The sequence below is a fragment of the Neoarius graeffei genome, chromosome 13 (assembly GCF_027579695.1).
Source record: "Neoarius graeffei isolate fNeoGra1 chromosome 13, fNeoGra1.pri, whole genome shotgun sequence".
Taxonomy (NCBI): Eukaryota; Metazoa; Chordata; class Actinopteri; order Siluriformes; family Ariidae; genus Neoarius; species Neoarius graeffei.
The window spans coordinates 1,921,574-1,936,613 of NC_083581.1; the positions used below are offsets into that span (position 1 = coordinate 1,921,574).

Consider the following 15,040-nt stretch of genomic DNA (forward strand, 5'->3'; position numbering starts at 1 on the left):
CTTTAACCTGCGCCGTGTTCATTTACACAACACTCCGATTTACACTTCTGTTCCATGCTGCACTGAGTTTGGCCCCTGTGGAGGAACCCGGCCAGGTTCTAAGTAGAACATTACAGAGCATGAGTGTATCATATGTAGATATCACAAAAAGGTTTCAACTAGAAAGATTTTCCAAAGTTTTATAGTTTAAATCTCTTCAGGGATTTAAAATCTTTATGAAAAACAGGAGCAGAGTCTGTACATGATGTTTAACGTTGGTTTATTTCTCAATATTGTCACAGTTTGACATTAACTGGATTTGAAGCACTTACAAACAGACTGCATATCAAAATGAGAGCGTTCCCTTTTCCATAAACTCTCCAGCCTGTGGTTCTGCTCTGTGTGGAACAGCAGCGATCCGGGGCTCAGCGTGAGAGGCAGTGAACGAGTCCAACAGTCTGTTCATCTCAAACACACATCCACACACGGCACACACACCTTCCATCATCTTCATCATCATCGTCTCCACATTACTCACACTGTGATTTCTGAGGACTCTCACTGACAGACAGACAGACAGACGTGTGAGAGCGCAGTCCTCCCCTTTTCACGTCTCACTTCCTTCCTCTTTGTTTTTTTTTCTACAATGGATATGTGAAGATGATCTGCATGCTGCACTTCAGAGAAACACAACGCAGTACTACAGCAAATCCAACATCGAGGTTACAAAAAAAAAACGATGGAGGAAAAGAAAACAAGGCATATCCCGCTCGAGTGTCCGTCAGCTCACAGTGAAACGAGACGTCTCGGATAAAAACCTCACATCTGGCCACTGAAGAACAGTCGAGTTCTCATCACAATTTCCTCACAGGTTTCTCGAGATGATGATGCAGAGGGAACAATGGAATATTCTACACACTCCTGAAAACAGCCGGATCCTTTATGAGGAATAAATCTGCCTGAACGTCTGAACAGAACAACGCTTTACAAAATGATGACATTTTTCACTTAAAGCGAACAGTCCATCGTTTTTATTTCTTCGCCTGAACGTGTCTGTGTGGTTCAGCAAGAAACAGTTTAATGTGCTTCTACGTTTCATCGCCTGAAATACATTCTGTAAAAAAAAAAAAATATTCCAGTCGTCTGGAAGGAAAGAGATTTGCATAAACTGTCGTATTTTTCACCTGAATCTGATACAGAAACAACAAGCTGCAGGATGGATTTCTGTCTTTACACGATTGCACATAACTGAGAAACGTAACACTGATTTCATTTTTCTGGGACACAAAAACCAAACCAAACAAACAACAACAACAAAAAAAATCACACAACAATTAACAGGACACACACTTGACGTTTGACATTTCACTAAATTCCCAGTGAGTGGGTCACTTTTTTATGAGCCACTGCAATCATGTTATTGTGGGGAAAATAATTTAAAAAAGTTGTCAAATCCAGAGGACGAGGAGCATCACGAAACTGCAAAAAAAATCAATTAATCAGGAAAATAAAACAAGAAAAAAGTACAGAAATTTATTCTCCAAATGAAAATGTAAATACTTCAGAAATGAATAAATAAATCAAGAACTGAATCATGAAATTAATTCAATTAAATTAATCATTAAATTAATGCAGACATTGAACCTGGAGTTTGTTTTCCAGGAAATTTAATGAAATAAAAATACAAAAATAAAAGGAGATGGAAAAAATGAAAAAAAAAAGAGACAGGAAAAATAAATATTTCACACAAAAAAGAAAAAAGTAAAAGATAAGAGAGAAAAGTAAATAAAACTAAGAAGAAAAAAAATAAATACAAAAAGGAAATGTAAAGGAACAAAAATAGAAATATTAGTAATGAAAAAAATTAAAAATAAAGTGAAAAAGTAAATAAAATTCAATGTGTGCATTAATTCAAAGATTATAAAATAATTTTAGTATTTAGTCAATTATTTATTTTTGAATTTTCTTATCATTTTTATTCATATTATTAATTACGTGGCATGCCTCGTCCTCCTGAAATCTAAACATATTGCACATCGGAGTAAAAACTATTTCAGTCACTGGCCTTCTTTAGTTTTGTGCATAACGTCTGTAGAATTTGTGCAGATGTTAAAACGATCGAACCTACAGCTTTACCTCAATATTTGCGAAAAGAAAACAAATCTGATTGCATCATTTTCTTTGAGAGAAAAAAAAACAAGGAACGTTTACTTCATATTAAAATACTAGTTATTTTCTACAGTCTCGGGAAACAAGATTTAAAAAAAAGAACAAATTTGACAAGTGCTCAGTGAGTGGGACATCGAAATCTCACACTTTGTATTGAAATGTATTGAATTCTAATTCTAACTCTAACTCTATATAAAAGTGCTCTTTAGCTCCTGTGTTGCTCTTCTGGCAGCTCTACCAGGTGCCGAGGACACTATATTTATCGCTTTATAGTTTTATAGCTCAGTGCAGCTACTTCTGCTTTCTAAAACATGTTTTAAATGCAATATTGCAAATGCGTCTAAAATTCCAAAATATTTCTCCGAACATCTATACAGTACGTCCAGCTTCACCTGCACCGCTTACCGTAATATTTCATTTCTATTTGACCATAATATTTAAAAAACTCTGAATATGTATATATAGATTTTTTTTTTACAGTATATAGAACATCTTACAATGGATGCATTTTCACACTAAAACACTAGAACACACAGGATACAGTTTACACAGAGCCGAGTACATACGCAGGGATTATTGGCACGGTGATAAATGATCGCTAAGGACAACATGTAAAGCTTTTCCATTATCCACAATAAATACAGCGTCAGGACAACTATGGGTGAGACCAACCGCTCGGCCGGAGAAAGACTTTGCTGATCATCTGGGATTTGTTTTTGGGAACCGAAAAAAAATAAAAAGTGTCCGGTTGTACGTAGCATCTCAGGGATTCACAGCGTCCTCGGAGAAGACGTTACAATCCTCCTTCTGTTTCTTCATCCATCATCAGAATTCCTCTAGCAGACGCATCGTTCTACACACAGAGCTTCTGATTAGGACGACTCTGAAACCGTCTCCAACCTCCAGACCGTTATCTCAGGAATTTTGTCCGGTTCCGGTTCTGGTTGTATCCTCACACCACTGTGCTGATGCCACAGTGTTTGGATTTGGCGCTGATGGGACACGACACCGATGCCAGCTGCTGCTCCCGATGTTGGTGCCGTTGTTGATGGTGATGGTGGTGTTGATGACGATGGTGTTGATGAAGGTGGTTGTGAGCGAGTTGAGGGTGATGCTGAGGTGCAGAGACGTGGCCCGAGTGCTGACGGTGGAACCGGAGCCCGACAGGAGGCGGGTCGTAGTGATGGTGGTGCTGATACGGTGGAGGGTTCTGTGGGAGAGAACAATGTGGCGAATGGTGGGCCTCGAAGTGGGCCTGGGCGGTGTGGTGCAGGTTGGTGGGGTGGGGCTTGTGGGAGATAAGGGTGGGGTGGACAGGGTGGTGTGAGGAGGAGGAGGAGGAGGAGGGCGGAGCAGGAAGTGAAGGATGAGGAGGAGGTTTTCCTCGCTTGCTGCCGAAGAGTGATCCTAGCAGCGTGGAAGAGGAGGAGGAAGGGTTGGTGCTGGAGTGGTGTGGACGAGGAGGAGGACACTCGCGGCCGGACGGCACTCTCCGGGGCAGCTGAGGAGGGCTGCTAATGATGGAGCCCTGCGGGGGGGCAGAGGAGACAGTCCGAGAACAACACCGTCACATCAAACATACAAGACAGACAATAACACACAACTCCTCATGGTCTGAGGAGAAACTAATATGCTTCAGGGTACATCTCCATCACCTTCTCCACCAACATGGTACCGGTGCTGAAACCATTCGGAGTTTTTCCTCCTCAAAAGAGCCAAAAAACGGGTCGAGAGTGGACACGGGTCTAAAACCTGACTGGTGGCAGCATCAATACCGTGAACAATAAAACGTACGTTTCATGACTGCCTTTAAAATAAGATGTGAACTTTTCAAGGTATTTGACGATGAATTTTGTCTCTTTGATTATAATCACATCACACACACATTAAACACCGATTTATTCTGTAGTGTGTTTAACACAGTTACAGTTTTACAAACTTTTTTCTTTGCTTTGAACTCGCTGGGGTAAAATTTGCCTTTTGAAACATAATTAACAATTAGGGATTTGTCCAGGGTGTACCCCGCCTTTCGCCCGTAGTCAGCTGGGATAGGCTCCAGCCTGCCTGCGACCCTGTAGAACAGGATAAAGCGGCTACAGATAATGAGATGAGATGAGATAAAATAATTGCTCCCAAAATAAAAATCTTAAAAATGAAGAAATGAAAAGGAGATATTTTATGTCAATTAATCCAAAGGGAAACCTTGATTTTTTCAGAAAGCGTAAATCACAGTCCAATTTATCCGACTCCAGCCATCTCTCACGCTCACGTCCATAAAGTGACGTGACAAGACGAGCTGTGGGGTCAAAATGTAAGAAATACTATACAGCCAAAAGTATGTGCACCCCCTGCATGTCTTTGTTAAACGTCTCGTTCATTACGTTAATGACATTTAGCAGACGCTCTTATCCAGAGCGATGTACAACACACCCAGAGCAGCCTGGGGAGCAGTTGGGGGTTCAGTGCCTTGCTCAAGGGCACTTCAGCCATTCCTGCTGGTCCAGAGAATCAAACCAGCGACCTTTTGGTCCCAAAGCGGTTTCTCTAACCTTTAGGCCATGACTTCTCCCCAACATCCAGTTCATTCCAGATTTATTCCCTCTTTCATTGTTATAATGAGCTCTTCTCTTGTCTTCTCTTCTCGGAAGGCTTTCCACAAGATTTTGGGGCATGGCTGTGGGGATCTGTGTTCATTAGTGAGATCAGACCCTGATGTTGGGATGTTGAGGCTCCAGTTCATCCTAAAGGTGTTCAGTGGGGTTGAGTTCAGTCAGGGCTCTGTGCAGGACACTTGAGTTCTTCACTCCAACCTTCACACACCGTCTTCATGGAGCTCCTGTGTGTACAGGAGCATCATCATGCTGGAACAGGTTTGGACTGAGTTCCAGTGAAGGGAAACTGGAATGTTGCAGCAAACAGAGATGTTCTAAAGAACTGTGAGCTTCAGACTTTGTGGGAATAGTTTGAGGAGGAACCACATCCGAGTGTGATGGCTGGAGGGGCACATACTTTATGATCTGTAATGAGGTAAGTGCATCAGGTTTTTGATTTGACCGAATTATCTAAACTCCTATTAATCCGCTAACTCCGGCTGTTAACTGTTGATGCTCTGAAAGCTTTTCCTTTCCCCCAGGAATCTGTGAAATTCCAACTTCAACTTAATTTACATAAAATCTGCTTTTCAGATTTACATTACCACCTCGCCCGGGACGCAGTCCACCAGGGGGCGTGGTATTGTTTTCGATGGGGTTTGTTTTTTTGTTAGCAACATTACAGGAAAATGGCTGGACCAATCTTCATGAAACTTTCAGGATAGATGGGCATTGGTCTCAAACAGAACCTCCAACATTTTGAGGGCCATCTGGTCAAGATCAAGGTCACCAAAAAGGTCAAAATTGTTTTTTTCGTGATATCTTCCTTCTGGTTCTGATTCTATTTCTCTCTCTCACAAACACACGTGATTCTGGTTCTGACTGTAATGCTTTCTTTCACAAACATACGATTCTGATTCAAAATGTAAATCTGGGAGATAATACGTATAAAATCATTATCAGCATATAGGTATAAAATCGGTGCTGCTGGCCGAGGTTTGTTTTGCCTGGCAACACTTGTTGAGATTTGAAGTTAGATTCTGATTTGATCTCAAAACCATAACTGCAAGTAAAAGACATTTATTAAACAAACCCTAAAACAAGTCCCTGATAGCTACAGGGTTCTTTAAGGGTTCTTTGGATGGTTAATGGTGTCCTTTTAATGAAGCAGGTCTTCCTCCTCTGTTCTAGAGCTCGACAGGAAATCGTGAAGTGCTTCCTCAGAGGAACCATTTTTTACTGAACGAGAGCGACGCACTTAAAATACAGGTCTAGTTTTCTGACAGGTTTCTATTCGGAACCTTTTTTAAAGGGTTCTCCAGAAGGACAAGCTGAGAGATGAACGGACCTTTTCTTCTAAGAGCGCAGGAAGAATATGATGCTCAGAGGAAAAACTTTAAAATTCTGCACAGATGTTTTTCCTTTTACACGATGGAAAAAATGAAAAAATTATCGCATCTGCTTCTGTAAAAATATCCCCCACTTTTAAAAAAATACTGACAAGATTTTTTGTGAGAACAGAAGATAAAGAATGATATCATACAGGAGGTTTGTGCAGATGATGGTAAAGTTCTTGAATTTTGAAAACTTTGGTTCCTGAACTGTTTGTAGATTTTATGTTTTAAACAATTAAATGGTCTCCTGGTTTCATGGAACAAGCACCAACACCATGTCGATGAAAAAGGGATAAACATTTATACATTTATCTGCTCTTAGGATTTTGTATAAATGTATACAGATAATTAATACATTAATAAATTCCCTTTCTTCACATCACTAAATTTGCACTTTGTATTTCAGAGTAAGAATAAACATGAGTGTAACTGATCCAGCTGAAGGAAGATGTGACAAAGTGACGTGTAGAAGAAGTGTTTAAAGAAGAATTCCACCAAATATCAATCATCTACTTCCAAATTCTCCACCAGGAACAGAGTTTGGAGAAAAACTGACACTCACTTCCTTGTTGCTTGGACTTATATGAGCTAAAATCTCACACTTCATCACTCGGTTCTCTCCGAGAGGGTTCTCTGTCTAACGCACATTTACTAATTTATCATCTTCTACATCCCTGATCTTTCATTCTGTCAAAGATCAACTGACCACACAGCCTTTAAAAAGGGTTCCTCAGGGGTTCTTTGGCTCGTTGAGATGTTACAGCTTCCTAAAAGGATTCTACTTGGAGCTGTCTAACCTGAGAAACATGCAGTTATAGAGTTCTGTATGGAACCCTTAAGGGATCCTCTAAAAGGAGGAAAATGAAGAACTCTTATGGACTTTTTCTATAAGTCTTCTATGAAAACAACATGATCATCTGGTTCTATCGCTGAAAATCAATCTCTGTAAAGGGATGTTCTTGGATTGTTCCTCTAAAGGAACCTTTAAGGTTTCTACTGTATAAAGATCCTCATAACAGAACAAACCAAAGAATTCTTGAAGTTCCTGTAGAGAGGAGTCTGAAAGCTCTTGGTAGGACCTCTTTAGGAATCTAGAACTATTACCCGTCTAAAGGACCCCCTTTTTCCAAGAGTGCTAAGTGAAACATTTTGGTCTTGTTTACTTCCATTCGAGCACCATCTAAAGTAGAAGTACTAGATCAATTAACCACCTAAAGAACCCTTAAAGAACCTTTTTTCCTCTAACAGTGTTACATAAAACATACTACTTTTGTTTCTTTCTCTACCTGAAGCCGTCAAATCCCAATTCCTGAAATTCAACTCAAACTTCAGGCCAAATTTTTTGCAAATTATCATCACGCAGAACAGCTGCACTAGTCCCATTTAAAGTTCTCCAGTTTGTCCCTCTAAAGGAACCTCCAAAGTTTCCACACAGATTTCTTTCTCAGACAGGACCAAGCAAAACCCCTTTTTAAAAGCTCGATCCAAAGCAACTTCCAAAGAACCCTGGAGGAACCATCTGTTTGTGGATTATAGATCTGCTGAGGTGGAATCCTCCTTTAAGCACTGAAATATCTCAAAGCCATGAGAACATGTTGTAGAAGAAGCCTGGGGAGAACTCTCACATGCATCTCGTTAGGATGATGGGAGCAGATCGTTGACATGCAGAAGGAGAAAAGGCAGAAAGAGTTCAACTTTGCTTCAGTGTTTCACCTCACCTGGATTCTGTAGATATGTGTGTGTGTATAAGAGCTGCTGCTGTAATCATAAACACCATCCTGCTGCTCATCATCAGGACTCTGATTTACGATCTGCTCATGCTAACACACGCAGTACTGCGTCTTTACTCTTCTACACCTGCACACTGATGTGATTTATAACCGAACCATCCGGAGTCCCTCGGGAGCCGATGTTTCTTCTTCATGTCGTCTCAGGGAGGTTTTTCTCACTGCTGTCTCCTCTGGATTGTTCATTAGGATCTAAATCTAGACCTGGAGTTGTGTAAAGTTGTGCTGTGATGATGTGTACTGTTACACCTCCATCACTCTACTGTTACACCTCCATCACTCACTCCCACCCATATCTTGTCTAAAATCTGACACAGAGAACGTATGAATGATGAACATGAATGCTAATGAAATCCACATTCACAATGAAACGGTCTGATTAGCACGTCTCTGAGAACGGGATCATTTCTTGACCTACGTTCACACTAGCGAGCAACACAGCGACAGGCGAGTCTACACTTTATAGGTACGTGCACAGGGGAAAGTAACACTCGCAATTTTATCCAAATTAGCTGCGATTTTGTAAAGTGACAAAACCAAACCTCAGACCGATCCTGTGGTGCGTTTGTGGTCCGACGTTTCTTCAGTTCCTCGCTCACAATTACTGTTTGGGGCAAAGAACATGGAAGAAAAATTTCATCTCATCCAACAGACATTATGAAGAAGCTTGGAAGGACATATCAGAGATGGTCAGGGTCTCTGACGAGTGTACACAGCGAGTAGAGTTAGCTTCTAGCGCACAGCTAAATTAATCCGACTATAAAACTAGTACAAAGTTTAGCATGTATCATAAATAAAAACAAATAGATTGTGTGTATACTGGGCTGTATAAAAGGCTACTACTGGAGATAAAGGCTACTGTTTTTAATTTTTTTATTTTAATGTACAGGCTACGCCCACATGAGATAAAACCAAGTCCCTTGCTAGCATGAACGTAGGGTTTGGAAGTTAGGGGATTCAGGAGTCAATGGATGGAACTAAACACCTACTGTAAAGGTGAACTGACAACGAGAAACCACATGAACATGGAAGCAAACAAGATGGTGGTGGTCGAGCGAGCAGGGATTAGTAGAGAACATGCTTGCTTTGAGGAACACAGAGGAACGTGTTCAGGGTTCTGCAAGCAGTTCGTGCATGCGTGTGAGCAGGCAGGCAGGTTAGGCACTGAGAGTCCCAAAAAACGTAAAGAACCAAGAATTATGAAGCGTCAGAGGATGCAAGAACATAACAAAAGAAATCATTCGCTCGTTACGGGTTGCCCTTGGGGTTTTCGGTTAATGCTTTTGCTTTGTGCATTGCGGTTTGTTTTTAAACAGTGCACATCATGAGCAGAGAATAAACTGGACAGCTGCTGCTTCCTACTTACTTCCATATTGCTGTCTAGTGATCCTGCACTGGTGCGGCGCCCGCGCTTGCCTGCCCGAGACATGCAATACCACAGATTAGAGATGGGCATCACACCAGAATGGGGTGGGGCTAGTGGTGGACACGCCCCTTGACTCAAGGAAGCGCCAAAAAGGAAATGGGAGCAACACAGAAAGCCTCGTGGAGGATCATTATGGATCAGGGTCAGAGGGCAGAGGTGAAGTGAGGGGAGGGGAGGGGAGGGGAGGGGAGGGGAGGGTGTGGTTTTCACAGGACGATGGAGTGGGAATATTTTTATTTAAATATAAATGTCTCTGATAAGCCAGAGTTTGGCTTTAGTCCTGACCAGTGGTGTAGTCGAAGCAAATGTTTATTTTATTTTTTTTATAATGATAAAACATTTATTTATTCCAATACTTCTTCGAGAGTTGTGATTGGTTCCTTGGTGCACAAACTTGTTCACTCTTTAGCTCATTTGCGACATTTCAACTTTGAATGTTGAATTTATTATTATTTTTTTAATCAGTGTGGCTAAAACTAGTGAATATGAGTTAATGTGCATTACGTATGATCAGAGGTCAAGGGTTAAGGATGGGCGGGATTTACTGCTTTGGCAGGATGACAGAGTAAAAATGTTTAATTTGTAGTCTGATTGATCACATTAGAAATAATCGTCTCTGATCAGAGACGCGGCAAAGATTTTCGATTCAGTCCTGATCAGCGGCGGCGGCGAAACTGTGCTCAACAACTTTATTCAATTTATTACATTTAAATATTCACAAGCTCGTCTGATTCTTATTCAAGAGATTTGATTGATTTGTTACAGCAGCTTCAACACTGAGTGCAAACTTTGTTCAAATACGATCGAAGCTTGTTTATGAGGAAAAACTCGCTGTTTGTTCTTTAGTCACGGAATTAATTGTTTTCCTCAGGAATACGGTTAAGCATTTAATACAAAATCACACGGAAAAAAAGCGTCAATGTTTTCCAGTTTTCCAAAAACACACTTTCATATCATACAAAGACATGCCTTCGTACCGCACTTCCGAAACTCACCACGAGGTCTGACTTCAGAGAAACAGACACACAGACTGGACTTCAGATAAACATACGAGACTGCCTTCTCAATAACAGCAAACTAATCTTTAATTAAAGTGATGATTATCACTGTTACTGAAAAATCCTATTGCATCATCAAATATAAGGATCAGTCAGTAAACCACTAATGTACAATTTACAGCTCCATAATTATTGGCACCCATGAACAGAATGGTCACTAACACAGAAATGAGTGCTGAACACTGAATCAATGTTTTATTAAAACAAACTATTATTGGTATGTTAAAAAGCAGCTACCTACAGTGTCTTGCAAAAGTATTCACCCCCTTGGTGTTTGTCCTGTTTTGTCGCATTACAAGCTGGAATTAAAATGGATTTTTGGAGGGTTAGCACCATTTGATTTACACAACATGCCGACCACTTTAAAGGTGAAAATTGTTGTTTTATTGTGACACAAACAATAATTAAGATGAAAAAACAGAAATCTGGAGTGTGCATAAGTATTCACCCCCTTTCATATGAAACCCCTAAATAAGAGCTGCTCCAACCGATTCACTTCATAAGTCACATAATTAGTTGATTAAGAGCCACCTGTGTGTAATCAAAGTGTCACATGATCTGTCACATGATGTCTGTATAAATCAACCTGTTCTGGAAGGACCCTGACTCTGCTACACTACCAAGCGAGCAACATGAAAACCAAGGAGCCTCCAAACAGGTCAGAGACAAAGTTGTGGAGAAGTACAGATCAGGGTTGGGTTATAAAAAATATCCCAAACTTTGAATATCCCACGGAGCTCCATTAAATCCATTATAGCAAAATGGAAAGAATATGGCACCACTACAAACCTGACAAGAGAAGGCCCCGCCCACCAAAACTCACAGACCGGGCAAGGAGGGCATTAATCAGAGATGCAACAAAGATACCAAAGAGAACACTGAAGGAGCTGCAGAGATCCACAGCGGAGATGGGAGTATCTGTCCATAGGACCACTTTAAGCCATACACTCCACAGAGTGGGTGGGGCTTTATGGAAGAGTGGCCAGAAAAGTGTCATTGCTTAAGAAAACACGTTTGGGGTTTGCCAAACAGCATGTGGCAGACTCCCCAAACACATGGAAGAAGATTCTCTGGTCAGATGAGATCAAAATTGAACTTTTTGGCCATCATGTGTGTTGCAAACCCAACACCCTGAGAACACCATTCCTACAGTGAAGCATGGTGGTGGCAGCATCATGCTGTGGGGATGTTTTTCATCTGCAGGGACAGGAAAGCTGGTCAGGACTGAAGGAAAGATGGATGGCACTAAATACAGGGCAATTCTGGAGGAAAACCTGTTTGAGTCGGCCAGAGGTTTGAGACTGGGATGAAGGTTCACATTCCAGCAGGACAATGACCCTAAACATACTGCTAAAGCTACACTGGAGTGGTTTAAAGGGAAACATTTAAATGCCTTGGAATGGCCTAATCAAAGCCCAGACCTCAATCCAATTGAGAATCTGTGGCATAACTTGAAGATTGCTGAACACCAACACAACCCATCTAACCTGAAGGAGTTGGAGCAGTTTTGCCTTGAGGAATGGGCAAAAATCCCAACTGTAATTGCAGCAAAAGATGGCTCTATAAAGTATTGACTTTTTTTTTGGGGGGGGGGAATACTTATGCACACTCCAGATTTCTATTTTTTCATCTTAATTATTGTTTGTGTCACAAAAAAAAAAACAACGTGCCCCTTTAAAGTGGTCGGCATGTTGTGTAAATCAAATGGTGCTAACCCTCCAAAAATCCATTTTAATTCCAGCTTTTAATGCAACAAAACAGGACAAACACCAAGGGGGATGAATACTTTTGCAAGACACTGTAGGTAGCTGCTTTTTAACATACCAATAATAGTTTGTTTGTTTTTAATAAAACATTGATTCAGTGTTGGCGGCACGGTGGTGTAGTGGTTAGCGCTGTCGCCTCACAGCAAGAAGGTCCGGGTTCGAGCCCCGGGGCCGGCGAGGGCCTTTCTGTGTGGAGTTCGCATGTTCTCCCCGTGTCCGCATGGGTTTCCTCCGGGTGCTCCGGTTTCCCCCACAGTCCAAAGACATGCAGGTTAGGTTAACTGGTGACTCTAAATTGAGCGTAGGTGTGAATGTGAGTGTGAATGGTTGTCTGTGTCTATGTGTCAGCCCTGTGATGACCTGGCAACTTGTCCAGGGTGAACCCCGCCTTTCGCCCGTAGTCAGCTGGGATAGGTTCCAGCTCGCCTGCGACCCTGTAGAACAGGATAAAGCGGCTACAGATAATGAGATGATTCAGTGTTCAGCACTCATTTCTGTGTTAGTGACCATTCTGTTCATAGGTGCCAATAATTATGGAAAACAGTGTATAGCTCACTAAGTAATATTCTAATGTTTGTGTTACGAGGCTACACTTCTGTTCGAGGCATTAAATACGCACATTTTCAAACTCACTTTGTTGAGGCGCTTCAGACTGGACGGCACCACTGGTCTCCATTAAGGAACCATTTTCATCTTTTATTTCTTTACTGATTTTTTTTTGCTTGTGGGTTAAAAAGTGTGTCAGTTTAAAGAGAGCTCAGTTTTCAGGGATCACATCCACAAATCACATTTAACGCAATTTCACTGAGAACAGCAGATGATATCAGGAAGTGGATAAAATCCCGGTTGGTCAATCGGAGGGGGACAGTCGTGTGGTGGTGACGGTGATAAAGCCACGTACGAGACACGGACAGACACATGAGTGTTTTGGCTTTTGCAAAACCTTACAGTCAGGTGGAGGAGGAAGGCAGAAGGTTGGGGAGGGAAGTGGATGTGGTGATGATTCATTTACACGACTGATTACAAATCATGCCACAAGTAAAAGCTTCAAATAATGGAGGACTTCATCAATGATGTCGAACAACCAGGACCAAGCAGCAAGGTGGGGGTGGAGTTTTCAGGGGGTGGAGTTTTGGAAGGGGGATTTGTGATTTGTTTTCTTAATTTTTATTATTATTATTTTTTTACAAGGTACACAACATGACATTTCTCTCAGATGTAAATGTTAGTACTTTCACTGCAATATAAAATGGCTGGTTAATTTTTTTAAATGGATTTGATTCCATCATCACTGATGGCCAACTGAGCACAAACACTGAACCGAGATCAAATCACCACGGCACTAAGAGAGACGTTTTCATCTTGGCTTTATGGTTGATGAAATGTGAAATATACCCTTTTAGAAATGTTCAGATGTGTCGTGTTAGATAGAGCCAAGCGCCAAATCACCTTAAGTGCCTTTGATCAGATCCACATGATCGTCAGTTGGAGGTTTTTTGGTCGTTGATGTATGAGATTAATGACTCAGCAGTTACATCATTAACCATGACACGTCACACACGTCAAACACATGAGATGTTATCAGGACGTTATGAGGACAGTGTGAGGACGCGGCGGTTGTACAGGATACAGGTGAGCTGTGTTTCAGCAAATCTGATCAAATCCACAGCAGAAACGTGAAAAACCATCACGGACCAACGGAACGTCAGACGCATCAGACGGATCATGAAGAAAAAAACCCCGTCTCATTCTGGCAAATCGAGGCACAGAGTACAGATATCCCAGTGAGCGTTACACAACACGAGCGTGCAAACACCACTTTATTCATTTATTTAATTACTTTGTTATTTACTCATTAACCTACTTATTTATTTGTTTGCTCATTAACCTAATTTTTTTTTACTCATTTAATTAAGTACATGTTTATTTATATACTCATTTACTCAATTGGCCATTTATTCATTTACTTATTAAATTATTTTTGTTTATTTACATATTTCTTTCTTTTATTTATTAATCTTTTATTTATTTTTTCCTTCTTTCTTTTATTTATTGACATTTTCTTACCTATCTTTCTTCTTCATTTAAATAAACATGTACGTTTATTTATGTACTCATTTACTTGCCTATTTATTTATTTACTTATTAAATCATGTTTGTTTGTTTATTTACATCTATAAATAAGTATGTACATGTTTATTTATGTACTCATTTCCTTGATCAGACACTTACTCAGTGTACAGTGTGATATAAAGTACCTTGCTCCAGCTAATGAATATTAATGAGCGCTGAGGCTCGACCTGTGAATATGCATGAGTAACAAGTTGTGATTTGGAGAAACAGTAGGGAAAAAAATAACTCTGTACAGTATTTATTGATTAAAATAAACAGGGATTAATTGTTTGTTTGTTGTTGGGTTTTTTTGAGAATATAATCCACTTTAGGTTTGTGTCACAGACCCTGTGGATGAATAAAGATCTCAGATGGAGTGTGTTTCTGGGCGAATCGTCAGTCAGGACATATTTAACAACTCCGAATTCACGGGGAAATCTTTCGTTGTTTGTCGGCCCAAAACTCACCCGTCTCTGAAAGGTCCCTCAGGGAGCTACTGAGCGCGCTCCTCTTTAGCCCCTCCCCCATGGCGTAGGTGTCATCCAGGCTGGCACGGCTCAGGGTTCCGTTCCCCGCCTCTTTCTTCAGACCAGACATGCTCTGGGACATACTGGGCCTCACCACACCTTTCTGCTTCTCCAGCTCGGCTGTGAACAGAAAGAACCTGGACGTTATTTAATTTACACACAATACAAATAAAACTCGACTCAGCTGAGATAACATCATCCATGAGTCTCACAAATCATTTATATATATAT

The 15,040-nt window shown here is 40.9% G+C and overlaps 1 protein-coding gene across 5 annotated transcripts in view; it reads right to left on the reverse strand.

Moving 5' to 3' along the window:
- Positions 1–242: 242 nt before the first annotated feature.
- Positions 243–15,040, reverse strand: part of iqsec1a (IQ motif and Sec7 domain ArfGEF 1a) — a 93,797-nt gene continuing 78,999 nt past the window's right edge. For 4 of the 5 annotated variants that reach the window (XM_060937082.1, XM_060937085.1, XM_060937083.1 and 1 more), the window contains exons 12-14: positions 14,750–14,929; positions 9,287–9,336; positions 243–3,676 (exon numbers count right to left, since the gene is read on the reverse strand). In XM_060937082.1, coding sequence (XP_060793065.1) covers positions 3,101–3,676; positions 9,287–9,336; positions 14,750–14,929 — 806 coding nt within the window. In that variant the 3' untranslated portion in view covers positions 243–3,100. The remainder of the gene's footprint in view (positions 3,677–9,286; positions 9,337–14,749; positions 14,930–15,040) is intronic. The other variant, XM_060937084.1, reaches the window with a different exon arrangement.